Source organism: Balaenoptera physalus, assembly GCF_965194825.1.
Source record: "Balaenoptera physalus genome assembly, chromosome: 1".
NCBI classification, from domain to species: domain Eukaryota; kingdom Metazoa; phylum Chordata; class Mammalia; order Artiodactyla; family Balaenopteridae; genus Balaenoptera; species Balaenoptera physalus.
The window spans coordinates 140,053,505-140,080,994 of NC_138882.1; the positions used below are offsets into that span (position 1 = coordinate 140,053,505).

Genomic DNA, 27,490 nt, shown 5'->3' on the forward strand with positions numbered 1-27,490 from the left:
AATGATGCCCCTCAGCAAAGTAAAATCTTCCTGGAAACAGCCTGTCTCTGTCACCACCATCTTTATCTCCAAACACACATCACATAATAAAAAGGTAAAATGACTGAGTTCAGGGTTCAAGGCATAGACACAGTTGGACTCCTGTGAGTCTATAAATAAAACCAGTCTTGTGTTTGGTCTTTTCCAACAGTGGTATTTATAGAAGCCTTGGCCGTCTACATTTATTAAAATAAGATTTAACTGCAGACCTAACACTCCACTGGTCTGGAAGGAGGAGAAAATGATTTCGGGCCTCCAGGACTGGAAGATGAGAACAAAGAACACTTTTCTAAGTCACTCAACAGTGGGATGCAAATCAATTTGCGGTGTTAGTGCTGGGAAGAGAAAGGACTCGGAACTTGAAAAGAGATGGTAGCCACATCAAAAACAGAGTTAAGATGAAAATACTAAGGCTGTGGGACTGTCCTTCTAAGATGCAACTGAGGGTTGAGGGAGCTAGGTCAGAGGGTCCTCTTCCAGTCCGCAGAGTTCTGGGACTATCTATAAAGGACTAAAGGTGCAGTGCAATCCTGCATTTTAGGGGAAAGAATTGGAAAAGCCTTGTGGCATGTGGAAATCCTCCCCTTAGCGAAATTTGGCCAACAAAGAAGGGCTGGGGGTGTGGCATGCGTGGTCTTTCAGGGAGTGGGAGCAGCTCATGCAAAGAGACGGTGTGTCTCCCCTGGTGGGAGCATGGTTCTCAGGCAGTGGAGAACCGTGAAAGATGAGCTAGAGAGGCACAGAGGCCAGAGCATGCGGAGCCTGGTAAGACACAGAGTACAATCTGCATGGAGAAGAAATAACCCCACCGCCTTCACCTAGACAAGACTCATGCGTCAAGGTCCAGCTCTCACTGCTGTCTCCCTTCACTAAACTCCCTCAGTAGGTACTGTAAATATTATTGTCTTTAGAACGTCCTGACTTCTCTCTCCAACTAGGCTTAAGTGCCTTGAGAATAAGAATCAAACTTTTTTTAGTTAATTAATTAATTTTATTTTTGGCTGCGTTGGGTCTTTGTTGCTGTGCACGGGCTTTCTCTAGTTGTGGCGAGCAGGGGCTACTCTTTGTTGTGGTGCGCAGGTTTCTCATTGCGGTGGCTTCTCTTGTTGCAGAGCATAGGCTCTAGGCGTGCGGGCTTCAGTAGATGCAGCACGCGGGCTTCAGCAGTTGCAGAATGTGGGCTCAGTAGTTGCGGCACGTGGGCTCTAGGGTGCGCAGGCTGCAGTAGCTGTGGCGCGCGGGCTCAGTAGTTGTGGCTTGCGGGCTATAGAGCGCAACCTCAGTAGTTGCGATATACGGGCTTAGTTGTTCCATGGCATGTGGGATCTTCCCAGACCAGGGATTGAACCCATGTCCCCTGCACTGGCAGGTGGATTCGTAACCACTGCACCACCAGGGAAGTCCCAAGAATCAAATTTTTATTTGATATCTATGTGTTCAACAATTCTTGGCACATTCATTCTTCTGAGAGACATTTCTTAGCCATGCCAGGCACCATTCCAGGTAGCAAATAAAATAAATGTGTTCCCTGCTCTTCTAGGGCAAGTGAGAGCAGTCTGGGGCAGATGTTCCATATGCAATTCCTGGTTTCTTTGGTAAGACTGTTAAGTCTGGTCACAAAATATGTAGTTACACTAATTGATGCCTTTCTTTAAATATCTTTATAAAAGAGCTTGCTTTTATAAATCATACATACATATAAGAGATACCTTTATATGCATGAATGCTTCTATAATGATATTATATCTTTATTTACTTCCAGAAGGAAAATTTTTCAGATTATCACAAATATTTCAAGATTAAATAAAATTTCTATGAAATATTATACAGGATGTTCCATGGTCCTTCAGTTATGAAAATGATGGCACTATGTGTATCACTCAGTCACTTTGCTGTAGAGCAGAGATTGGCACAGCACTGTAAATCAACTATGCTTCAATAAAAAACAAATCAGAAAGAAAGAAAGAAAGAAAGAGAATGATGGCATTGAGTCTCCAAACAAGAAAAAATCAATTCAAAATAGTTGCATCTGAATTAGAAATAAAATAGCTACCCACATTTTTGTTGGATGCTAATTCACTTGTTCTGAATTAGGTAATAGATGGAATAAGAGGTGGAAGGGCAGTTAACTACAGGGAAGATTAAAGAGCTGCATTTAAAATCTCCGTTATAGAATGGGAATTTGGACGAAACCACTTGAGAATGGTTTTATCAGTGCTTCTCAGAGAGTGGCTCCCAGAGCAACAGTAGAAGTAGCACCCAGGAAGTTGTTAGCAATGCAGATTCTCACCACACCCCTCTGCTGAACCAGACGTGCCAGGCCCAGGTGTTTAACAAGCCCTCTAGGACATTCTGATGTACACTGAAGTTTGAGAACCACTGGGTTACCTCTTGCCTATTTTGGAAACACTCTGGGAAAAGAGAATCCTTCACAAAATTCTCCCTTATCTTACGGAACATTAGGGCAGGAAGTGGTCTAAGAGAGCATACAGACTCTCTTCTAGTTTTTACTGATCAGGAAACTGACGCCCAGAGATTATTAATGGCAACTAAAATTTGGAGGAAAATGTGTTCTGGCATCAAAGCTGAGATCCTCGATACAGAGTACACACAACCAGCTATCATTTTGCATATTTGAAATCAAGTTTCACTTTTAAAGGGTCCAATGTGTAAAACCCCTTTCTATTTATTAATAAATCCAGATGTAGCTGAAGAACCAATCATATCTAAAGGCTAAGTCAAGATTTTTGAAAATGTTCCTGAGAGAGAAAAAGCCTGATTTTAGTGAGTAAATCAAGAATTCAGTGGCCAGAAATATCAGGCTTAACATCAGATTCAAACCAAAGCCAGGTCTCACAGCTCCTTAACTAGCCTGAAACTAGAACTATTTCTCTGCCTAGTTCTAAAAGCTCCTTAAGAGGATAATCCAGGTTTCCAGGTAATACTGTCAGCCCAGAGTAATGGCTAAGAACACGTGCCTGTAGTCTTGGGCAAGTTACCTTACCTCTCTGTGCCTCAGTTTCTCCATCTGCTTCAGAGGACCGTTGAGAGAATTAATGAGATATTGCATGTAAAGTTCCTGGCACACTGTAAATGCTCTAAAAATGTTGCTGCTGCTCTCACTGCTATAAGTATTAGCAATAGTATCGCCAAACCTACAGTGTGGACTGTTTATGTGCTATACCTCACTTATGAAACACATACCTTTACCAAATGTCAGAAAGCTATTTCCATTAATATTGGTGTGCTTCTACTGGTTTAGCCACACTGCCTCATCGTGATGCCAAAGCAGCAATAAGGAAGGGTGAAAGGCATCATTAGTGCTCCAGCATAAGGGTCTCCAACTGCCCTACACAGCAGTCAATCTCCACTGAGCCACATAGCAACGTGCCCTAACAACTGAGCAACCAGCCACAGCTGATTTGAGGCCCTCAATTAGATGGTACCTTATTGACAGAGAAACTTTCCTACAAATATCCTCACCCAAGGAAAAGCTTCAGAATATCTTGTAACAGCCTAATAAAAATTTTGTGGATAGAGAAGTGTCCAGAGTATATAGTTTTTCTGCTCCATGTGCTTAAAGGCAAAGGCTTTGAGGATAGTTCTTAAGGGGGAAAATACCGTTATGTCTTCAACCTTGTGATCAGGGCTAAAATTCCTTACCCTGCTATGAAACTTGGCAGTTCGATAAGACTTGGGCGACAGATTGTACACCGTGTAGTGGTCAAGATGTCTGGAATCCAAAAAGCTTCGAATGTCATCAACCTGATTTCTGAATCCTATGTCAACACTGTCCAGAGGAAAGGACATCACTGGAAGAAGGGTCATACAGAAAAAAAATAGGTTAAACAGGTCCGCTGTCGCGATGGGCAGCCATTGAAAGCTGAGCTATTGGGCAGTTAATAAACATGAGAAACTTACCAATAATTCTGGAGGTAACATAAGTGAAGTCTAAATCTCCCTTCGTGTAGCTAAAAGCAAGACAGGAAACGGCACTCATTAAAATGATCCAAATATCCCACGATTTCTCTCTCTCAATCACTTGCACATCATGACCTGGGACATTTCCATCCAGTAGCTATATTCTGACTTCCCTTCAGGCCTTCCCCCTAACAAGGAAGCACTGTTGACAGACGACAGCCCACACCCTCAGGAGCACACATCTACCACTCCAAACAGGGCATGCAGCTAGGGGGTAGGGGAGGAAGTGATGGAGAAAGAACAAAGGACCCTTTGTTTTGCCTACCAGGTGCTAGTTGGGGATTGAAGGTAAAGGATACAATTACTGTTGAAAAAAATTAAAATGTTGATTAATATGTTGGACTTCACATTTGAATTTCTGATTTAAATAAAACCACATATTTTAACTTAAAGTGACCCTAGAACTTTCTAATTCCTAAGAATAAAAAAAGAATTCATATGGCCTGCTTATAAAAGTTTCATACAGTAGAAGGGTAGAAACTTCTCCCAGTAAATAAACTTTAAAGGGCTATTAAGATACGAAAACAAAATTCTGTTTTGATTACAATCCATAAGTACTGCTTATTTGGATCGCATGTGCATTATTGTCTCATTTAATTCTCAAACCACCTAAAGACATAAATCTTACCAGGGTATCAAAGTAAAGCTCAGAGAGGTTAATTAATTTGCCTTAGGTTAACAAGGGCAGATACTGCATTAGAATTCAGGATGCTGGATTCGAAAGCCAGGGATGGCAACCACTATCCTCTAATGTACCAAGGAGCCGAGTCCTCCCAGCCTATGCCTGTAGCTTCCGAAGGACTCAACTTTGCGGCTTCAATGGCATTCCTAGTCAATCAGATCCCATGCAGTTGCATCACAAAATTGATAGTCTTTGAGCCAGACAAGCAGTTAGCAGGTAAGCAGATCCTTTGGGGGCACGGAGTCCATTAACTTAATGGGGAAGGACGCACATACCTGGTAACAGATTGTATAACTCTGGAAGACGTGTCTTTGAGGGTGTCTTTCAAGTTGTCCTTTAGGTTACTAAAGAGCCTCCCTGCACCTCCTTTCACCATGTCAAAGAGACCTCCCCCATAGCTGGGCTCCATGTCTGGAGACGAGGCACCTGCCAGTGAAAATCAGAAAAAGAGGTAATAGCACAGACTACACAGGAAACCAATCCCTCTTTGTTCCTGAAACATACGCAGACCGTCTTTGGGAGTCTGGGACAGATATTCCTGCAAGTTATGTCATGCTTCCAGAACTTACTGACTCTGGGCTATAGACAGCAGTACTGCTGGTCCTCAGAGGAGACCAAGGAAAGCCCCTCACCAAGTTCCAGAACAGAAACCTCCAGAGCTGCACATCCAATACTGTAACCACATGTGCCAACTGAGCGCTGGAAATGTGGTTAGTCTGAATTGAGACGTGCTGTGAGTATCAAAGTGTCAAAGTGCAAAAAAATGTAAAATATCTCATACACTATTTTTTATAATGATTACATTTAAAATGATAATATTTTGGATATACTGAATTAAATAGATTATACTATTAAATTAATTTCACCTGTTCTTTTTTACTTTTTTAACGTGGAGACTAGAAAATTTTAAATTGTATATGTGGCCTGCATTATACTTCTTTCAGACAGTGCTGAGGGAGAGCAGCGGTCAGCTGAGAAGTGAGTCCAGGGGCCTCCTCTGGCGTTCAATGGAGTTAACTGTGTTAGAAGACTCCTATGGCTATCTCGCAAAGTAATAGTTCACTTCCATCCTGGGAAAGTATTTTCTGAAGGGCCTTTATAACAGCTTTTAAGCTTGAGTATGCATAGCGGTCACTGGTGTTATTTGTCAAGTATGTCAGGTTCTCCTCCCTGACAGTTTCATAAAATTGTACTTTCTGGCTCTTTGTGACTGGCTCTAGTCCAGAGCCTCTCAACCTTGGCACTATTGACCTTGGGGCCAAATACTTCTTTGCTATATGTGTGTTGTGGTGGCTGGCGGGGGGAGGGGGTGGATTGTCCTGTGCATTGTAGGGCGTTTAGCAGCATCTCTGACCTCTGGTGACTAGGTAGCACCCCCCCGCCCTTCTCCAGCTATGACAGCCAAAAATGTCCCTAGACGTTGGCAAAATTAGCCCTGTTTGAAAACCAGCACTCTCGTTTATAATATGTGAGTGGAAATGTTGTGTGTCTCTCTCAGTCTGGAGCATTTAACTGTTCGGGTGAGATTATCCATAGTTCTCATTCCCATATATTCTCTCTCTCTCTCTCTCTCTCTCCATAGCAACCCGCAAGGTCTGAGATTGTGGCTAGTCTGTCCAGGACTCCTGACGCCCAGAGTAAAGAGCTTGTGGCAGAGCTCTCAGCTGACCCTGGATGAATATGTACCATGAATGAGGAATAACCCTTTATTATTAGAAGCTACCCCATTCCCATTTTAGGACTGTTCATTACCATAACGTAACTTAGCTTATAAAGACTGATACAGGAAGGAAGTAGGAATCTGTGTAGAGGAAGCTAATGTAAACAACAGCCAGGGAGGCTGTACAGACTGGCAGTCAAGAGCATGGGTCACTCTTACCTGGGTTCTGGCAGGAAGAAAGATTCCTGACTGTAAAACAGGGATCAAAAATAGTGCCTACTTCATAGGGAAACATAAAATGAGTGTATCTTAAGCATAGTACCTACTACATTTAGGGGTTAATAGACTGCAGCTATACCATTATTATGCCACACCCTGAAATTCCTATGTTGATGATATTTTTTAATCTTTGTTCACTTTTCAACTCTTTGACGACAAAAGGCAAGAATGACATCTCTTCTTTTTAGAAAATTGCAGTACTTGTTCTATACTTCAAAATATGTTAGGAGGATAGATCCCTGGATCTCAGGTACAGTAGAACACAGGAACTTAATTAACTTACAAGAGCAAACCTCTATAACTTTGACTCTGTTGCTGAATAAGCTTCCTTCCGTGCTTTCCTCAGGACAAGGGGGGGTGCATATCTATGTTCCAACCGGATCAGTTATTTTAAGTGACAGGTAGATGCATGCATGTGGACAATGGTTAAATGTGTTTGTGGAAAGTCTGGAGAGAAAATTTAAAAACAAACAAACTAAAGAAGATGGATCTCACGTTAAGTGTTCTTACAAAACAAAACCAGAAAAATAAACAAAAAAACAAGCCACACAAAAGAACACAAGAAACTTTTTGGACATTGTGATAGTATGATGAGTATATGCATATGTCTAAACTCATCAAGATGTATACATTAAATGTGTGTGATTTTTATATACCAGTTATACCTCAATAAAGCTAAAAAATTAATTGCAGAAAAAGGAAAGCTGGAGAAGGAATTTGTAGATTAAAATGTCTTAAAAGATAAATCAATAAAGTATAATGCATGGAACTTAATCCAAAGAAACTATAAAAAGTTAATGACATGGGCAATTGGAATTTGAACAATTAACTGGGTATTTGATGTTAAGGATTTATTGTTAATTTTAGGTGTACTAATTATACTGTAGTTATGTTACATATAGTCTTTATCTTTTAGAATACTGAAACATTTATACATTTTAAAAAACTGCAATGTTTAACATTTAAAAAAATAAACAGAGAATAAGAAAAAATACTCATGTAATTAGAACCTGAATTGCTAACGCTTATATAGCACTTACTATTTGCTAGGTATTATTCTAAACATTTTACCTATGCTCACTCATTTCACCCTCACAGCATACCTATGAGGTAGATAATATTATTTTTCCATTTTATACATCAAAAAACTGAGGCACAGAGGTTAAGCAACTTGTCTAAGGGTATACAGCTGGTAAGTCAAGGGCAGAGTTGGGATCTGGGCCCTACGCAACCTTTACAACCATATCCCTCTTTCTTCTCCTAATACTATCTTGAATTTAATATTTATCATTCCAAATAATTTCTTTAAACTTTTATTTCATATGTAGGTATCCACAGGCAATACATTAATATTGTTTTTCACACTTTCAAACTATATATAAATGGCTTTCTGTTTGCAACTTTATTTTTTTCACGCATCATTATTTAAAATTCTTCTATGCTGATACCACATGTACCTTTAGCTCACTTAAAGTATGCATCCATTACCCCATTGATGGATACTAAGATTATTTCCCATAACAAACAATGTGGTGATGAACACATTGGCTTGATTACATGTGAGAGATCTCTCTAGGTTATGCCTAGGAGTGCAAATCTGCTTGGAGATGGGATACACACATCTTCAAATTTCTAGATATTAACACATCATTTTCCAAAGTAGCTGTATCAGCTTAAACTCCCACTAGTAGTGCACATGAGCTCCGTCACTCTACATTCTCCTTAACACTTGGTATTGTCAGACTTTAACATTTTTACCAATCTGGTGAACAAGACAACACCTCCTCTTGGTCTTATTTGTGGTTTCCCCCAATTATTAGTAAGGTGAAGTATTTTTTATTGTGCTTACTGGCCAGGCAGCTGTTCTTTAAATCATACTTCACGTATCTACTAAACTTCTATGAGCCGTTTAGATGTTCATACATATACCTATAAATACATGTTGACTGTTATGTACTTACACCCTGATCACAAGAGCTTTTGATGCCTAAGTCACCATTAGGCATCTATTTGAAAACAAGGTTCTATTAGAAATTACAAAGAACAATCAATGCAGGTGAATAAACAAATGAATAGACACACGGACAAACACTGATAATGTCTACCACTTACTGAGCTCTCCCATGCACCAGAAACCCCACTTGGACTTTTATGTTAGTACAATTTCACGTTCTGGGAAATAAGGAGGGTGTTTATTATCCCCATTTATAGGTGAAGAAATGGAGGCTCAAAGAAGGGAAGCAACTCACCTAAGATCTCAGCTAACAAGCGGTAGAGCCAGGGATTCAAACTCAGGTCTGTACAATTCCCAAGCCTACACTGCGTCTCCATTTCACGCTATTCCACGGCTCCATATTAGCCCACAATTCTCACAGCTGTAATCAGGACAATCCTTACCTGCCTTACACACAACCGCCCCTCTCCTATCCCTTGCTCTCCTCCAGCTCCCACACGTATGCCATTCATCTGGGGCTCTCAGCAGCAGGTGTCCTCCCGACAAGCACTCTCATAAATCACTGCATCTGTCAGACCAACCAAACCAATCTCATTACGCAGGCAGCCAAGCCTCTGTCGCCCACACTGCTTCGCAGCCCTAAATAATTGCCGGGAGCTTGTCTGAAGAGCAGCTCTACAGACCAGGGCTACAGCTACAGATTTGAGAATGTTCTCTTGTGTTCTATTTCCCTATGATATAGGGCATATTATTTCCCTTTAAACACATCCACGTATAAAAATCTGTATCGTGTTTTCATTTTAAATACAGCAAGGATAGAGCAACATATGCTTATAACTCCTCATTTCCATCCCGAGCCTGAACACCCTTCTGATACGTTACTGTTCTAAGAGATGACACCAAACTGATTATCCAGACCTCTCTCTGACTCTCAATTTCATGCTGGAACAGCACTCCAAGGCACCAACCTATTTAAAGATATAAATATCCTTGATTATCTAAAAATCAGACTCTCAACATCACTCAGGCTGCATGCTCTATTCATTAGAGCCTTGGAACCCTGCAGAAACCAGAGCCATCTGCCAGGGTTACAAAGTCTGCAACCTCCCTATACCCAAATTATATGTCAAACTAGCCAGGACACAAAAAAAGAGAAGAGGGGCGCTATCTGATTTTGCCTTAATGGTTCTTTTAGGTGGGTGTTCTGACTCTCCTTAATGAGCTACATGAATGTCAGAAGCACAGATTCTCAAAAGGATATTGGAGCCTCAGCTTGCTGAGAGAAAGGGCAGAAAGACTTCAAAAAAAATCACACAACAAAGAGGGAAACGGTGCAGTCAGAGAGTGATATGCAGAAGAAAAACAATGACTAGTAGATCAGGGGTCGACAAACTACAGCCCATGGGCCAAATCCAGTCTGCTGCCTATTTTTATATAGTCTGTGAAATAAGAATGGCTTTCACGTTTTTAAATGATGGAAAAAAGTCAAAAGAAGAATAATGTTTAACAAAGTGAAAACTACATGAAGGTCAAATTTCAACGTCTATAAGTAAAGTTTTACTAGAATACAGCTACACTCATTCATTTACATATTGTCTATGGCTTCTTTCACGCTACCATGGCCGAGTTGAATAGTTGTGACAGAGACCTTATGGTCCACAAAGTCTAAAGTACTTACTATCTGGCCCTTTACAGAAGAAGTTTTCTAATCCTTGCACTAGATGCTTGAAAGATTTTGCATTCTTAGGAATCCAAATCTTGCCAGCTCTGACACTTTTCTAAATGCTTCGGCTAAAATGGCACCAAGTGCTAAGAACATACCCTGTACTTATAAAGGGTCTTTGGGGGTTTGAAGGTCTAAGAAGGTGGGAGTTGGGGAGGTCAGAGTTGAGACAGCCTGAGAATGCCACCCAAGGAGAAAGCGTCCAGGTCTGTGCCGCTAAGGCTCCAGGCAGAAGCTTGTTCTGTGACGTCTTGTCATTTTAAAATCTAAGCCCACCGAAGATAAGCACCAGAGAACTGCACTCTGCCCCCTGTGTCATTTCTAAGGATGTAATCAACAAGTTTTTCTTGGAATTCCTAATGTTTAGGAAACTAGAAATAGCATCCTATCTCTCCCAAGTCATGGGAACTCACCATGGATATGACTTGACCTGTTCTCACTCACAGAGTCACATAAAATTTGTATCTCCTGGGAGAGAATCTGTTTCCCACTGGGCTGTTAGTTAGCTGTTTGCTCATTTACTTATATTAAGCTTCAGTCCAAAAAATATTTGAAATGATTCGATTGTTGTTTGGAATAAAAAAATATATTTTTAAGAAGACCAGCAAAATGTTAAGGATGGTCTTAACTGCCTTAATGTAACTAGAAATATAAGAAAAGTACATGTGGCTACTTTTCATAAACATCTTATTGATTTGTTAGCTGTGGACAAAACACCATGAGAAGCATTGTGAAAGAAGAAGGAAGATATTGACAAAAGCCTTGCCTTGGAAAGTCCATAACGCACCGGGGTCATTCCCCACATATGCTCCCACTGCTTATACAATATATATGCTCATGGCATCCTAGGCTGCATATAATTTCACTTGGTAACCTCTAAGAAAGGATGCTCCCCCATAAAGTACTGTCATCAAAAGAAAAAGAAGGTATGTAAATATTTATCCAAAAAGATGTTCCTTGAGGTACTGCTTACAATGGCAAGAGACAATAAAGGATGTATAATTGATTACCTCTAACAATGTAATTAGCTATTAGCTATTAAATTAGCTATTAAAATCACTTTGTAGAAGAATACAGATGCTCACAACAAAAGGCTAAGTGAAAGATAAAGAGCATACAAACATGCACAGTACAATCTAACTTTTGCAAAAGAAAAATATTTGAGTTTAGAGAAAGAATTCAGATGATTTAATAAACACAAAATAAAAATAACAGCAATTCAAACTTACTGAATGCCGACCATGTATCAGGTACCAATCTCAATTCTTTCTAGGTAGTATTTAATCTTCACAACCACCCTGTGAAGGAGATACCATTGCTCTCTCCATTTTCCACATGCGGAAACTGAAGCAAAGACACATCAGTGACTCGCCCCAGGTCCCACAGTTACTAAGCCAGGATTTGTACCCAGGCAGGCTGGCTGCTCCAGAGTCCAGGCTCTTAGCTGGTACATTTTCAAAATAATTACAGCAATAATATCTAAGTGGGAGAATGATACGTGATTTTTTGTTGTTGGATTGTAATTTCTAAACTTTCTGTAATTTACATTCATTAGGTTTGTAATTAAAAGTATGTTATGTAAAATAAAGACAACAGCCAAGTGATATGCCATTAAAATTCAATTTGTCCTTCCTCAATAGAGGTAGAGACCTCCCTTCTCTGTACATAAGTCATCATAGTTCACAGTCACAACGGTTTCTCAGCCCAGCCTATGAGATGTAGGTAGATGTTGCCCATAAGCCCTTGAGTAGCTCTGTGTGGATCTTTAACTCCAAGCAGGCTGGGAACATGCCAGGAACATCTTTTCAGTGCTTGACTTTTTCTAAGACCTGAGACCCTGCTTCATTGTGGTAGTAACTGCCTCAGCTCTGGTAAAATAATCCAGTACGTTGAGAACAGGGAAAAGGGGGCAAAGGACTCTTGGCAACAATTAAAGCTCTTGGGACATCAGCCCACCTCAGTGGGTCCTCTGGGCCTCCACAAAGACATCTCCACAGAGCGTCAGCTTTCCCATTCCTGGAAAGTCTCTGTCATTCAGTTCTAGTAATTATGAGTTATTACTCCATAGTGTTCAGGATCAGCCTGTATGGGGGATAACTGATAATCTGAATTTTGGCATCACGATCTCTTCATATTCATGTTCTTTTTCACCAGTAAGGCATTTTCCTCTGCAGTTATTTAAGTGTCATAAAGCTACAAATGTCCATTCCTGGATTCTACCAAGTTGGCAATTGCAGAAGAGAAATTCCCAAAACTAAAAGGACCTTGCAGAGATGTACCATTCGCCCCTATACTAGGAAAATACTATTTCTTCTCCACAACACTTGGCAGGGGACAAAGAACCAGTGTCATCGCCACTGAAGTCTTCATCATCCTTGTTTATAGCAGATTTTCCAGCTCTTGGCTTCCCGCAATTCAAGAAATGGTTAACATGGGGATAACAACTAGATCTATCATGGAAAAGCCCACTACCTTGGCTTCTAAAATCAAAGACTGCTTACACCTCATTCCCAATTCATCCCAGTTCAGGGAAGCTTAGAGAAAAGAGGATGGACTCTGGGGAGACAGGCCTTAGACTGGAGACTTAGTTTTTTCACTTAAAATCTGTGTGAACCTAAGCATGATATTTAACTCCTTTAAGGCTGCTTCTCCCTTTATAAATTGGAACAAGTTAAGAAAAAAACTTTTCTACATGTCAAAAGGTGTTAAAGGGATCAAACGAGATCATGTATGTCAACATGATTTTTAAGTAGTAAGATTTTCTAAAACAGTCAGGAATTTTTATTTTAATTCTTAGAAATTCAGCTCTCATGTAAATGAGTTGTTGTATTATATTAAAGATAACAATTTCACAGAAAAAAAAAATTTAAGTAAAAAAATTGACACTCCCTATGCCAAACAAGAGGTTAGGCATGGGACAAAGCCTCCACAGTCAAATTACGGGGTTTAAGTCAAAATATGGGGTTCAGATTCAACTTCTGCTACCAGCTGGAGATATAGCCTAGCAAAGTTAAGTAACCGATCAAGGTCTTGATATCCTTATCTTTAAATTGGAAGCTTCAATAGAATCTCACATAGGATTGCAGTGAGGATTATATAAGACAAAGTTCTATAAACTCAGCACAGTGCCTGGTGTGTTGTGCACACTTATAAATGATAGCTACAAGGTGGCTCTGGGGAATGAAAAGAATAAAGCCATGAAAATGCTGTCTCCAGCAGAGTTAGGCAGCCTCAGCAAAAAAAAAAAAAAAAAGGCCATGCTGTTCAGTTTCAGAGTTGATGAAGACAGACAATAGGGACGTGTGCGACAAGGACAGAATCTCTTTCTGGAGCTTCCGCTACAGCACATGTAAATTCTTCACTTCTGATAGTTCAGAATCACGAGTGTTTAACAGAGGTGAACCTCTTTATAGCTTTGGGGTTTCCTCTTCCCATCTTGAAGCGATCTGGTACCTAATATGGGGAACGATTATGTGCTCTTTGCACGACTAATATTCAGGTTCACACAGATTCACGGATACTGGCTTTTGAAATACTGAAATAGTTCTGTACTATTTGGCACATAATATGAGCTACAAAAACTACAAGTCACTTGATGACATTGCATAGCAGTGGCCCAAGACATGGACCAGTCTGGCAGTTGCTCAACAAACCCTGGGGGCAGAGGCCTGGGTGTGTGCTGCATCCACCAGCAGCTCCAAAGGCACTCAGCGCTGGCAGGTACAGGCCACAAAGCAGGTGGTGCCAATGGTTCTGGCTTTGAGGGTCCAAACCACGAAGGACCCTCAAAGTGTATCAGAGCCCTGACAAGTCAATAACACACTCAGTCCTTCTTGAGCTGGAATAAGGTACCGGGGCCTCTGAGAGAGTCAACTTCACAGGGATGTTGCTGGAAGGATCTGACGCCATTCCCTACATCAAACCATCACTTGGAAATGGGGATCATTTAGCTAGTGACAAGGATACTCTAGAGAATGTCCCAACTCAACAAAAAAAGAGGGACATTAGCATGATAAATAATGTGTGCTATAAATATTACCACATAGTAAACAATTATATGTGCATGTGTGTATTTGCTTGCTTAGAGAATAAAAGGGACTACACTTTATATTTTATATATATTTATACATTAAATTGTATTATCAGGACAGTTTTTAAATATTTTATTATCACTCTTGATACCATCAAATTAGTATGTACAGTATTTCTTTACCCACTTTTAGGACTTTGATGGGAGGAGCAACCCCAGCTCCTTCCTGAGCGATGTGGCCATAACAGAATCACAGACTCAGGGTCTCAAAGAAGGTAGAAACAGGGGAATGAATTTAGATGATTCCCTAAGTCCCTTCCAGTTCTAAAATTCTTTGAGACTGTATCATCATTGTAAAAAGGTCATCTGTTAAGCACATACTCCAGGCACTCTGCTAAGTAGTTTCCACACGCTACTGAATTAGACCCTCACACTAAGCACAGTGGCCCTTGGGTGTCCCACTGAGGAAACGGAGGCTTTGGTAAAGTTTAGTGACAGTCATGGCAGAATGAGAGTGAATCTACGTTTGGCTGGATCCAAAGCCTCTGCTCTTACTCACCTCCCCATCCTGAAGTCTTTCTTAAGAACTTTGTCTCTCCTGTCCCCATTCTCTCACCTCACTTTGCACCTCCATCGTAGGATGTGGAGCAGTCTGACAGACACAGAATTATTTGTGAATGGGTCTGACCCACTCACCTTAATCCCAGCAACTCTGCGTCTTCAATAACAGGAACAATGTTTCATGCTTCCTCATACCTTCCTAAAAGGTATTGTGCCATACCTTAGCACAATACCTGGCACACAGTAAACACTCAATAAATGCACATGAAACTGGGCTGCTGCAGAATATAAGAATCAGAGAGAAGATGGCAGAGGCGGCAAGGAAGACCAAACAGATCAACCTTGGGAGAGACTTGGTCTTGGCCTAACTGTAGGCAGCAAATATAACCAGATGCTTTCACTGTCTCCTCACATTTCTCTGAATTTCTGATTGTAGCACTGTATCATCCAGCACCCACTGAGCATGCTTGCCTAAGAGATGGAGATTTCATGAAACTCAACAAGAGCTGGTTATATTTGCTGCCTACAGTTTTTATACTCAGACAGATAAGAGGAGCTAATTAAGTAACCATCTCTAGCTCCTCTTTTCCGAAAGGATCCAAGATATTTAAAAAGAACGGTAAGAGTAGAAAGAATGAGAAATAGAGTCAAAGTGAAGACCAAACTGAGACCAAAATTGACTTTGGTAGAATAAAGGCAAGGCACAGTGGTCGCGAACAGGCTGGTAGTGCTAGGGAAACTCCAGCTAAATGGATGTAACACATTTTGTTCCTTCACGGATCACTGAAGTCAGGCTACAGTTGTCAATCCAAATTCTACACAGTAAATTCTCATATAAAACAATACATGGATATTGCTTACTTTGATTCAATAAATATCTTAAGTACTCATGATGTGCCAGGGAAACAGATCTGTCTAGGAGATCTTTACTCTGCAACACTTGGGCCAAATAAAGAGGTTCCCCCTTATTTTTTTATTTTTTTTTGGGGGGGACAAGCTGTGTTTATTGTAGCCTAGGGCTTATAAAAGATTGGAAAACACGTGGAATTAGAAAAACAATTTAAACAGCAAACACTGGTAAACACAGCACGTGTGTGGCTACAAGGGGGGAAATCCACGTGGCTATTCGGCTAGAGTACATGGTGTTTGGGGGCAGACACTCAACAGGAAGGCTTTCCAGTCAAGCATGAGCACCCATGGCTGGAAACACACCCGGTACTGACTCCCGTCAGGGCGAGCTGGTATCTGTATCTAAGCCAAGCAAATCCAGTCCTGAGGAACCCAAGCATGCCTCAGTAGAATGTGCCAGATGCCCTGTGAAACAGAAAGTGGTCTGCAAGAACTGTGGAGATAAAATACTGTGATACGGTGAAGAGAGAAAAAAAGTAAAACACGGAGGCACTAGGAATCACTGAAACTCACTTTGCCATGTTAAAGAGAGAAAATAAAAGGAAGGAAGGAGGAATCAGCATTTGCAAGAAGACAGCTCTGCACACACTGCTGGTTCCCATCAGCAATGTCAACACACCTTAGCAGTCTACAAAAGTGCTGATCCGAGGGCAGGGCCAGGAGATTCAATTATCCTGTATCCAGAGCAGCACTGCTGCAGTGCAAACGCAGGTGCAGCCTGAGCGTTTGGAACCCCCATTCACTAAAGGATGATGTCCCAGAGATGTTGTTGGTCAAATCTTGACTTCAGTACAATTGTTAGTTTGTTCTGCCCAACTTTCTATGAGGCTGATCTAACTCCCATCTGAGCTTTGGTTTGAGAAGTTCACAGGAAATTCAGTTGAGGTGATAACATGGTCATATCAACACTGTAAAACTGTTTATTTGGGGGGAAAAAACAAAATTTCTAGAAGAATAAAGTCACATCAGCACCTACCAGAATAACTCCCTCCCACTTGCTCACAATCCAGAGGATTCCCATTTAGGGCCATGACCTAATTTGCAAAAGATGCTGAACACAAATCAAGTTTTTAACAATGCGTTAATCCCAAGAGATCACACTGGGAGGCCACAGCATTTCCACCACCTAGAAGTTCAGGCTCCCAGCCTCTTCCAGATCCTTGAGCTTCAGGAAGAGAAGAGAAGGAGGAAATGCCCACTAGACCCAAGTCTGGGGCAAGGGAATATGCTTTCCTGTTTCTGTTCCCCAGGGACAATCATCTTTGCAAAGGAATAATGTTGCAGCCCAGCAGTCCTTTTCCCGCCCAGCGTGTTGGCACGAGTCTAAGCTGGTATTTCTCCCCTCTGCGGATCACTGTCACATTCAGGGGCTTCCCCTCACTGTGCTGGACCACACTGCCAATGTTCTGCAGCGACTGGAAGTTTTGGGTGTTCACAGAGCCAAACTCCACTATCTCGTCATCCACTTGCAGACCTGCGATGCTGGCAGGCGAGCCGGGGCTGATGCTGTTCACTATGGCGAAGGCCTGAGCGGGGCTGAGGTCCTGGCTCTGGCCCAGGCCATGGCTCATGGCCTCCCTGCGGGCCTCGGCCAGGTCCCGGGCCTGCTTCTCCTTGTCGCGAGCATGCAGTTGGTGCAGGGCCTCCTCCACCTGCTTCATCAACGCCTTGTGATCGTTCTGCAAGCAGACGATGTTGTGCCTTGCGGTTCGGACTCGGTACAGGCCCACGTCTGCCCGGGGGTAGCCCTCGCAATCCACCAGTGGCTCGTTCATCCCAATGCCTTTTTGGTGCTAGCGGGAGGGATTCCATTCGTGTCTGTACCTTTCTCTCTGAAAGTGTACACGGGGGAAGGATTCCATTCATGTCTGTCCCTTTCTCTCTGGGTGAGGTTCCCCCTTATGAAATAATAATGATCAAATCTAACGAGATCAGAACTCAGTGGAATTCTGAAGAAACAGAGAAGTTTCTGCCTACCACATGGCCTCTCAACTCCAGGAAGTGAGGGACCATCACATTTTTTTCCTCTTTTCTTTAACCAAAAGGTCAGGGCTTTAATTGCATTAAATGGACTATGACATTTCCCTCTAATGACTAGTCTTGGGGCCTGGAACAGAGAAAACGCCCTCAGTGTTATCTGACCCTGTCCATCAGAGGACAGAGATAGCAAAGAACTGAAGTCCTGCTGAAAGAATACTACCAAGAAAAAAATCAAGCAAAAATCTTCTTTTCACCATTTTGGTTCTATTTAATGGGGAGAGGGGAGGCAATAGAGGCTTCAAAAGGTGACTGAGAACTCTAACAGTCCTCCCAAACAACTCCCAGATACCCGAGCATCTTAGGAAAGCACTGTTTGTTATGCAAATGAAGTTCTATGAGGAGTCTCTCACCCTCCCTCCTTCCAATAAGATTGTCCTCTCTTAGCGACTCCTAGATGGAAATTCTAGAGCTGCCACTGTAGCAGACTTCTGAGAGAAAGATCCCACCGCTGCTCTCCAAAGGAGCAGCAACTGTCATGGACGGATATTGTTTGTTGTTTACAAGCTCAGAGTAGATGTATGTATACTATATACACACACACATATGCTGCACATATGCCAGAGGAGCCTTACTACATGCTAAGCATCATGCTAGGAACATACAATACCCCACACAGTAAAACTGACAGATATTTTTGCTCTTATTTTTCAGATAAGGCAAGTGGGCCTCAAAGAGGCAGATTCATTCACACAAGGTTTCTTAGCTAGGATATACAAATGCCTATATGATGCCAAGACCCGTGCTTTTTTCATTTTGTCAGTCACAGTCGGGTACCTTCAACCACAGAGGTGGAAGTTCTGCTTGAATCTTGAGAGGAAGCAACCCAGGCTCATAACACTTCAAAACTCAACGGGATATTAGTAACATATTCCCATGCCTCACACGGATACACTACAAAGACCAAATCATTCTCCACAAAGCATTAATATGATTAACTTTTCTAAAATACAGCTCTACTGACATATATAAAATTGACATATAATAAACTACACATATTTATAATGTAAACCTTCAATAAGTATTCACATATATATGTACGGGTGTACACATACACACACACACACAAAGCACTAACTCCAAAGCCTGAGTCCCTCTTGCCATACTCACCAATAGAGTCCAGAGTGGGGGAAGACAAGACAAACGCAGGAATCACCACGAATTACCATCCATGCTCCCATAAGACTGTCCCCATTGCCACAGCCATTCTCTCCTAAAGCTCTGTGCTGTGCTAAGAACTAGGAACCTGGCTCAATTACTTGAGACAATTCAGAGAAAACGCTATGTATAGCCATGTATCACAGAGCTCAAGACAGGCATCAACAAACAGATATAATAAAGAATTCTAAAATTTTAGATCTGAGGGTACAACTGGTCAAGATATCTTCATTTGTGTGTGTGTGTGTGTGTGTGACTGTGAAGTTGAGAGAGGGAAGGAAAGGGGGAAAGGAAGTACTAAACAAATATGCATTCCAGTTTCTACTGTAAAAAAGGTTTTTGTTCAGATTAAAATACAGTATATATATATTATATATGTGTATATGTTATATATATTATTTTTATATATTTTATTATATAACATTATATAATATGTATTTTATTATAGAATAATATATATACTGCAGAGGTCATTCATATTTAATATGGAAAATCTGGGCACATCTAAGGACACCCATCAAGAACATTAGGAAGAAAGCAAATAGAAAAGAGGAAAGGATGGGGGATGAAAGGAGAAAAAAAGAAAATCTAGGATAAAACCAGAGAGTGGCCTGTGCAATGTAAAGACTGCAAAGCAGTATGATTAAGTCACTTCTCTGCACGTGAGGTCCACTAAAACCAAAGAAAATGGAATTAAAACAGAGAAGAAAATAAACCAAGAAACAAACAAGGGTGACCACTGTTAACGTTTTAGAGAAATGTACATCCTCGCATTTTTAGTCCTGTGTGTTTGTGCACACATGCACACATATATATTATGTGTTCTATGCACAGGTACACAAAAATAAGATCATACTATATATAGTTTGGACCTGCCATTTTTCCCACTTAACAGTGAAAAGCAGTCTTCTGAGTCATGAATATTTTTTCTCTAAATCTCTCACAGAGCTGCACTGTAATTGTTAACTGCTTTTCTCTTGCTCAGACTTGCCAAGTATTATTATATATATACGTGCATATAAAGTGAACAGGAGTTCAGAGGAGCTTATTTCCAGCTTGAGGAGAGGGATGCAGGTTGCTGGAAGTAGGAAAGAGGAAGGCTTTATGGAAGAGGTGGTATTTGAATTGCAGTTTGGGTAGAAATAGGCTGAAGGACATATCAGGCTGAGGGAAGAGAGAAAGCACATACCAAGAGACCAACAAGTCAAGGACATATATAAGAAGGAAAAGAACCATACCTGAGCACCAGTTACAACTGTTCTGGGGACCAGGCTAAGAAAACTGAGAGATGGGTTTTACAGTGTCCACTAAATGGAGAGGGAGGAGAGGGACACTGAGATGGTAAATAATTTGTCTAAGAGACCGACTATAGTGCATACTGCAACCAGGATATCATGCTGTTTCTTCAGGGAATTGGGAGGATGCAGAGGGTGTGTTAGAGAAAGGAGGGAAGTGAGCCTGGGAAGTTGAGTAGTCCTCGGATCCCAGAAAGTCTGAAGGTCAAGCAAAAGAGTAAGAACTCTTGCCTGCTCTCTGTATAACTGCCTGTGGGATTTGGTCCTCACACTGACATAACAAATGACAAAAAACGGTTATCAGCAGATTTCTAAGAAGCCCTTCACAGAGCAGATTAATGCTGCCTCAGACAAGTGGAATTCCCCAGGGATAGCGCACGCACACGCGCGCGCGCACACACACACACACACACACACACACACTTCAGGACACATTTCAAAAGCCAGAATTCCGGGCTTCCCTGGTGGCGCAGTGGTTGAGAATCTGCCTGCTAATGCAGGGAACACAGGTTCGAGCCCTGGTCTGGGAAGAAGATCCCACATGCCGCGGAGCGGCTGGGCCCGTGAGCCACAATTACTGAGCCTGCGTGTCTGGAGCCTGTGCTCCGCAACAAGAGAGGCCGCGATAGTGAGAGGCCCGCGCACAGCGATGAAGAGTGGCCCCCACTTGCCACAACTAGAGAAAGCCCTCGCACAGAAACGAAGACCCAACATAGCCATAAATTAAAAATAAATAAATAAATAAAAATTTAAAAAAAAAAAGTTTAAAAAAAAAAGCCAGAATTCCATCCGAGGACACCTGAAGGGAATTTCAAGGCAGTACCTTCAGCATCTAATCATCAGATAAATGTATTAGTAGGAATCTCTGATGCGCTGTCTCTGGAGTAAGTCGTGCGGAGCATAAAAATACTCAGTGCGGATCAGTGAACTCCGAGTGAGGATACACCTAAATGCTAACTAAACAGGGGATGTGGAAATACTCTGAAAGTGAATCCTGAGACAAAAAACAACCACGAAACAAAACCAAACCCCACAGCAAGCAATCGGAGGAAAACCTGCTACCAAAGTGCAGAAAGAACCCTCAACTCCTCATTTCACTGGTCTCGGGACAAAGCTTCTGGCATGGACTTGTCTGGGAGACATTCTCATAAAGGCCTCACCAGTACCCTCTCACATGGAAAAACCAAACACCGAGCAAATTTAATCAAAGGCAATGATGGGAGACACCTGGGTCTGGCCTAGGCACATAGCAGATGTGAGCTAAAGCTCAAGGGCATACCTTTACTTGCTGGGTAGTAGGTTGGTTTCTAGCCTCTCTTCAGACCCCCTCCACTCAAAAAATGCCCCTCCACGTGTTACTTGTCCCAAAGAGTCTCAACTCAACAATAAGCACTGCTGGAAAACCAGAGAAAAGAGAAGAAGCATTTGGTACCAGCATGATGTAATTGAAAGGACCTAGGCTTTGCAAATAAGCAGACCTGGATTAATGACACTGACCTTCCTTCCTTCCTACCTGTATATCAATGGGCAGGCTAATTAATCTAAGCCTCAGTTTCCTCAACTGTAAAATGGGGGCAGATAGTATCTTCCTTCCATGTACGCGGTAGGGTTTAAACAAGATAATGACAGATAAACATCTATCACCTGGAAGGCAATCATAAAGAGTATTTTCCTATACATGCCTATATTCTTATTCTCCTGTGGGAAAGTGGAGGAGATCATCCTGAGCAGAACAACCACAAGAAAGGGAAGGAAACAGGCACTTGGGAATGGTCTGCATCTAGGAACTGCCAAATTCTTCCATCCATTCAGTGGAAAGGCCACTTACTATCTGTATATAATAGATATATTATAATAATATATAGATATATATTTCTCTTTTCTCATGCAAAGAGAAAGCCTATGATACCTTCCTCACAGAATCATCACAAAGATTAAATCCACCATCTGTAAAAAGCACACTGTTACATTTACCACTTAGTAAATGGTAACTTGACATGGAGGTGTATGTGGTGGCACTGAATTAACTAGAACATAGTACACAATGGATCACCAACTGGGACTCTGAAATCCTTTCCTTGTCTGGAGTTTTTTTATCGTATGGGGATTTGAATTGCACAGAGATCAGACATGCAGGAAATGGTCCTCAGATGAAAATCCTCACATGCGGCCCCATGCTGCCTGAGGCAGGCTTACCAAGCAAAGGAAGGGGGTCCCTCCCTGGCTCCGTGTTAACTCGCTGGTCTGGCTGTCTTTCTGGCTTAATTATGCTCCAATAATCCTGACACGACTGGCTGGGCCGCACTGTAAATCATGACAGTGGAAATCCTAAAATAAAAGCAAGATTAATGATATGACCTCAATCTTGGCATGAAGGCCCATTAATTGGAAATCATGGACTTCACTGAATTCTGGGCATAGAACGGCCAGCTGGATTAAATTTTCTGAGACCTGTTTCTTCACCCACATGAAGATAACTGGAACGCACCAATGACAACAAAGCCAAACATTGGGTGTTGCCGAGGAGACAGACTTTGTTTCCCTGGCATACTAGCTCCCCAACCATCAGTCATGCTTTGGAGGGGCCACCACCACCATTTCAGCCACCTTCCTGTCTTCTCCATGCTCAAGGGTGCCATGTAACCTCTTAGAGGCTCAGTTTTGAGATTACCGTTAACTAAAAAATATATATATATATATTTACACACACACATACACAAGTGCTCAATAAGAAGTAGCCATTATCATCATCCCATATTTGCCATCATCTACTATTATAAGGAGCTTGGAGGGGAGGAGGGGAACAGGAAAGAGCTGTGTGGCTTCTTCTCTTCTGCAAGCTGCAGAAATGGCACCACAAACGGCACAGACAAATCACTGTGCACCCAGGGCCTCCCTGCGTTCAAGGCAGCTTCTGCCTCTCCTTGCCATTTGACAGATGCAGATTCCAGTATGTCTCTTCTCTTTCCTTCGGTCTTGTCCATGTGAGGCTACCCGCTCTCAGAACCAAGATTCACAGGCGTGAATCCTCACCCAACACTGAGATGGGTATCACACTCTTCACTATAGAGAAGGAAGGATGGTGTGCAACGTGTCTAAGGCATTGATTATAGAACATACTGGAACCAGGATATCATGCTGTTTCCTCAAGGAATTGGGAGGATGTAGAGAGTGTGTTAGAGAGGGTGGGAGACAAAATTAGGAAGGTGAGTCATCCTCAAATCCCACAAGGCTTGAGGGCCAAACTAACCTTCAACAGAACAGAGTTATTTAGAATTATTGGGAGGGGTGCGGGAATGCTTTTGTTGGAAGCTTCAAATAGACAAATTAATGTGCAAGAAAAGCTTAGTGAGAACAGAGACAGTGCTTAATTTATGTCTGTACCAAGCACCCAGCAGGTTGCCTACCAAGGTATAAACAGTCCAAAATAGGACGCTGAAATCAAATGGAATTAAATCTGCCGAGAAACCAAGAGCACCACTTCACTCTTAAACCAACTGCAATTGCTTTGAAGTGCTGCCTGGTAATAATGGCAGTGGTTATCATTCACTACTCACCTTCTGATTGCTAGGAACTGGGACTCCAGGCTTTAAATCCATTGTCTCATTTGATCCTCACAATCATGTTGCCAAGTAAGCTCTATCATCCCCCATTTACAGATGAGCAAACTGAGGACCCAAGACACAGATACGGTCACACAGCCAGGGCTCTTCCCCAGATCTGCCTCCCTCCCTCCAAAGCCTGTGATCTTCTCATGACATTTTTCATATTAGTTAAAAGCTTAAAACATAAAGGGAAACAATCAAACCAGCAAGCACTGCCGGAATAGAGAAGCCAGGTCCCGTGATGTCTGCTCTGTATATGATGTAAGGATATTTTTAAGACCAGATCCTAAGAAGGGGAAACCTCTAAACATCACCTGCTGGGAAGGCACAAATGAATGAAAACTACATGCTGAGTCTTTAGCAGGCAGGAGAGGAGAGCGGAGGCCCAGCTCCACTCATGGTCCCTTGTGCAGACTAGGTGGTCTCGCACCGGGATGGGGGCAGCGCCTTCAGAGGCTCTTTATATGTGGAATCTAAAAAAGCCAAACTTGTAAAAACAGAGAGTGAAACGGTGATTACCAGGGTCTGGAGGGTGGGGGGATAGGACTGAGGTTTAAAGGTACAAACTAGCAATGAGCGGTAAATAAGTCCTAGTGATCTAATGCACAGTGTAGCGAACACAGACAACATTATTGTACTATAACCATCAAACCCGCTAAGAGACTAGATCTTCATTTCAACCACAAAAAAGAAATGATAATTATGTGACGTGATGGAGGTGCTAAGTAACGCTATAACGGTGATCATATTACAACATATAAACGTATCTAATCAACCTGTTGTACACCTTACATTTATATACTGTTATATGTCAAATATATTTCAGTTAAAAAAAAACAAAAGATGCTCTTTCCTAAATTTGTCTCTTCTTGCTGCCCAGTCCCACCCACCCGACAGGCACAGGCCCTCTTTAGGGTCAGCAGCTGCTCAGATTTTGACCCTCCTGTTCACCAGTCATGTGTACAAGCATCCCAGCGACGGCAGCAGAGGTCACGTATCTGACGAACAGCAGGGTGAGACACAAAGCAGGTTTGCCTGGCCCTAAATCCCATGCCCTCCCACCATCCTATTCTTCATTTCCCCGTTAGAGAGAAGAGCAGAGGTCTCAGTACAATTGCCAAAGCGCATGGGTGGCTGTACCTCTGAAAGAGCCCCAAGATGACCTTGCCCAATATAAATGAGACGCAAGAAATGCTTACGTGGGCTTCCCTGGTGGCGCAGTGGTTGAGAATCCGCCTGCCAATGCAGGGGACACGGGTTCGAGCCCTGGTCTGGGAAGATCCCACATGCCGTGGAGCAACTAGGCCCGTGAGCCACAACTACTGAGCCTGCGCATCTGGAGCTTGTGCTCCGTAACAAGAGAGGCCGCGATAGTGAGAGGCCCGTGCACCGCGATGAAGAGTGGCCCCCGCACCGCGATGAAGAATGGCCCCCACACCGCGATGAAGAGTGGCCCCCACGCCGCGATGAAGAGTGGCCTCTGCTTGCCGCAACTAGAGGAAGCCCTCGCACGAAACGAAGACCCAACACAACCAAATATAAATAAATAAATAAATAAATAAATATATAAATAAATAAATAAATAATCCTTCCCTCTAAAAAAAAAAAAAAAACAGAAATGCCTACGTCCGAGACACCCAATTCTTCCCTCAGCAGCCACTGTCACAAGTGTAGAAGCCTGGACTCGCCCAGGATGGTGGGGGGCAGCACGTGAGTAGAGCCAACGTCTCTTCTCCCCACACACCTACACACTTGAGTCCACTCCCTCCCAGGCATGAGTCCAGGCATTTGGGAATCTGTATTATCCGACTCATGAGAGTAACCAAAGGAGTTCAGTTCCAAATTCCAGTGTACCCTGAAGCAGACGGCTTTCCCCCTCTGGGCAAAGCCTCTTCCTCTGTAAAATGAGGAGGTAGAATTAGCTGCTCCCTAAGGTCCCATAACACCGGAGACTCCATGATTCACAGACTCGCTAAAACGTGATTATTAAATTGTGGTTTGTGCTACAGGGCAAGGCACTGGTAGGACCCCACCAAATTGGACGTGGAGCTGAAGTTTAAACTGCCACTAAAGGGTGGCACTGGTCAAACAAAAAGCATCCCAATCTCCATCATGGCTTCTGTTTTCTATTTCTGTCCAGGAAGACCTGGTGAGGGCTGTTATGTAATAGGCTGGCCAGCTGCAAGCTCCTTCTGTCCTCTTTCTCTGTACTTGGCATTAATCTCAAAGGGACTCATCTCTCCCTGGCTGCCCTTTTTTGTAACCTTTAAACATCTGCATCTTGCCTTTATAACTGTAAGCTCCTTGAAGGCAAGCTGGGTGGGTTAGACAAGACTGCATACACAGTGCAGAGCATAGAGCTGTGGACACAGTGGTAGTAAGAGTACTCCAGTATTCCGCTACTAAAAATGACAAACAGTAACTAAAATAGGCTCATATTTGAGAGCCTACTCTGTACCAGGCATTGTTCTAAATGCTTTACAACTCTATGAGGTACGTATTACTGCTATCTTATATTTTGTAGGTGTGGAAACAGATATAGAGAGGCTATCTTACTTGCTGAGGTCACACAGTTAATAAAGGCAAAATGTGGACAGTCTCACACAACCATTTGTTGAATGAAATTACCTAGACAACAGTTGGGACTGTGTTCTTTTGGCATCGGAGAGACCTGGGTCCAAACTCTAGCTCAGCAATTTACTAGCTGTTTCTTTAGATAAAGCCGCCTAGACCTTTCTGAACCTCAGTTTCTTCATCTGTAAAATGGGATAACAGTATCTACCTTATGGGGTTATTCTGAAGATCAGAGATGAATGCCTGTAAAAGAACCTAGTGTGGTCCCGGTCTAGTCTTTTATTCATGTATTTACTAAGCTCCTACTGTGTAAAAGGCTCTGTGGCAGGTGGTGGGAAAACAGAAGAAACCATGTCCCTGCCCTCAAGCTGCTCAGGCAAACATACACAAAAAACTATATACTGTGAGGAAAGGACAATGTTATGCACTGGGTATCACTGGAGCCCAGCGGAGAGCACCTGAGGGCAAGGACAGCTGAACAGAGTCTACGAGGATGAGTAAGGCTAGCCAGGCCCACCTGGACAGATGATTCCATTCCCAGCTGATGAGGCCATGCCCCAGGGTGCTGACCATGACCCTGTTCTCATATCTCACATTCAATCTCTCAGAAAACACTGTCTGTGCTGCCTTCAAATTTTGTCCAGAATCCAAAATGTGTGTAGAGCTTCCGCTTCTCTTTTTTTTAAGAGAAAATGGAGGGAGACATGGGGGGTGGGGATATATTTTTATATACACACCACTCACACACTTATATTTACAAAGTGAAAAGATAAACCCAAAACTACCTATGAGGCAGGAAACAGGGTATAGGGGACAGGGATAGAAGCCGAAATTCTTTGAATACAACTTGTTTTATAGATTTGAATTTGGAACTACGTAAATATTCTACACAATTAGAACATAAAAATAACCCATAAAAAGTGAAAGCAAAATGAAGCAAATTAATCCAACTAAGCACCAAATTGATGATGTAAACATATAGTGAGAAATTATCTCAAGTGAC

At 42.2% G+C, this 27,490-nt stretch overlaps 1 protein-coding gene and 1 pseudogene across 8 annotated transcripts in view; both read right to left on the reverse strand.

Moving 5' to 3' along the window:
• The window catches only part of DNAJC6 (DnaJ heat shock protein family (Hsp40) member C6), a 166,132-nt gene that overhangs the window by 43,033 nt on the left and 95,609 nt on the right, over nucleotides 1–27,490 (reverse strand). For 6 of the 7 annotated variants that reach the window (XM_082453394.1, XM_082453397.1, XM_082453392.1 and 3 more), the window contains 3 exons: nucleotides 4,978–5,128; nucleotides 3,961–4,010; nucleotides 3,703–3,851 (listed from right to left, as the gene is read on the reverse strand). In XM_082453394.1, the coding sequence (XP_082309520.1) occupies nucleotides 3,703–3,851; nucleotides 3,961–4,010; nucleotides 4,978–5,111 (333 nt within the window). In that variant the 5' untranslated portion in view covers nucleotides 5,112–5,128. Of the gene's footprint in view, nucleotides 1–3,702; nucleotides 3,852–3,960; nucleotides 4,011–4,977; nucleotides 5,129–22,504; nucleotides 24,119–27,490 lie in introns of those variants that run through there. The other variant, XM_082453396.1, reaches the window with a different exon arrangement.
• Nucleotides 16,723–17,603, reverse strand: LOC309657063 (26S proteasome non-ATPase regulatory subunit 9 pseudogene; annotated as a pseudogene). The gene has a single exon. The product of its transcript is annotated as a 26S proteasome non-ATPase regulatory subunit 9 pseudogene (transcript).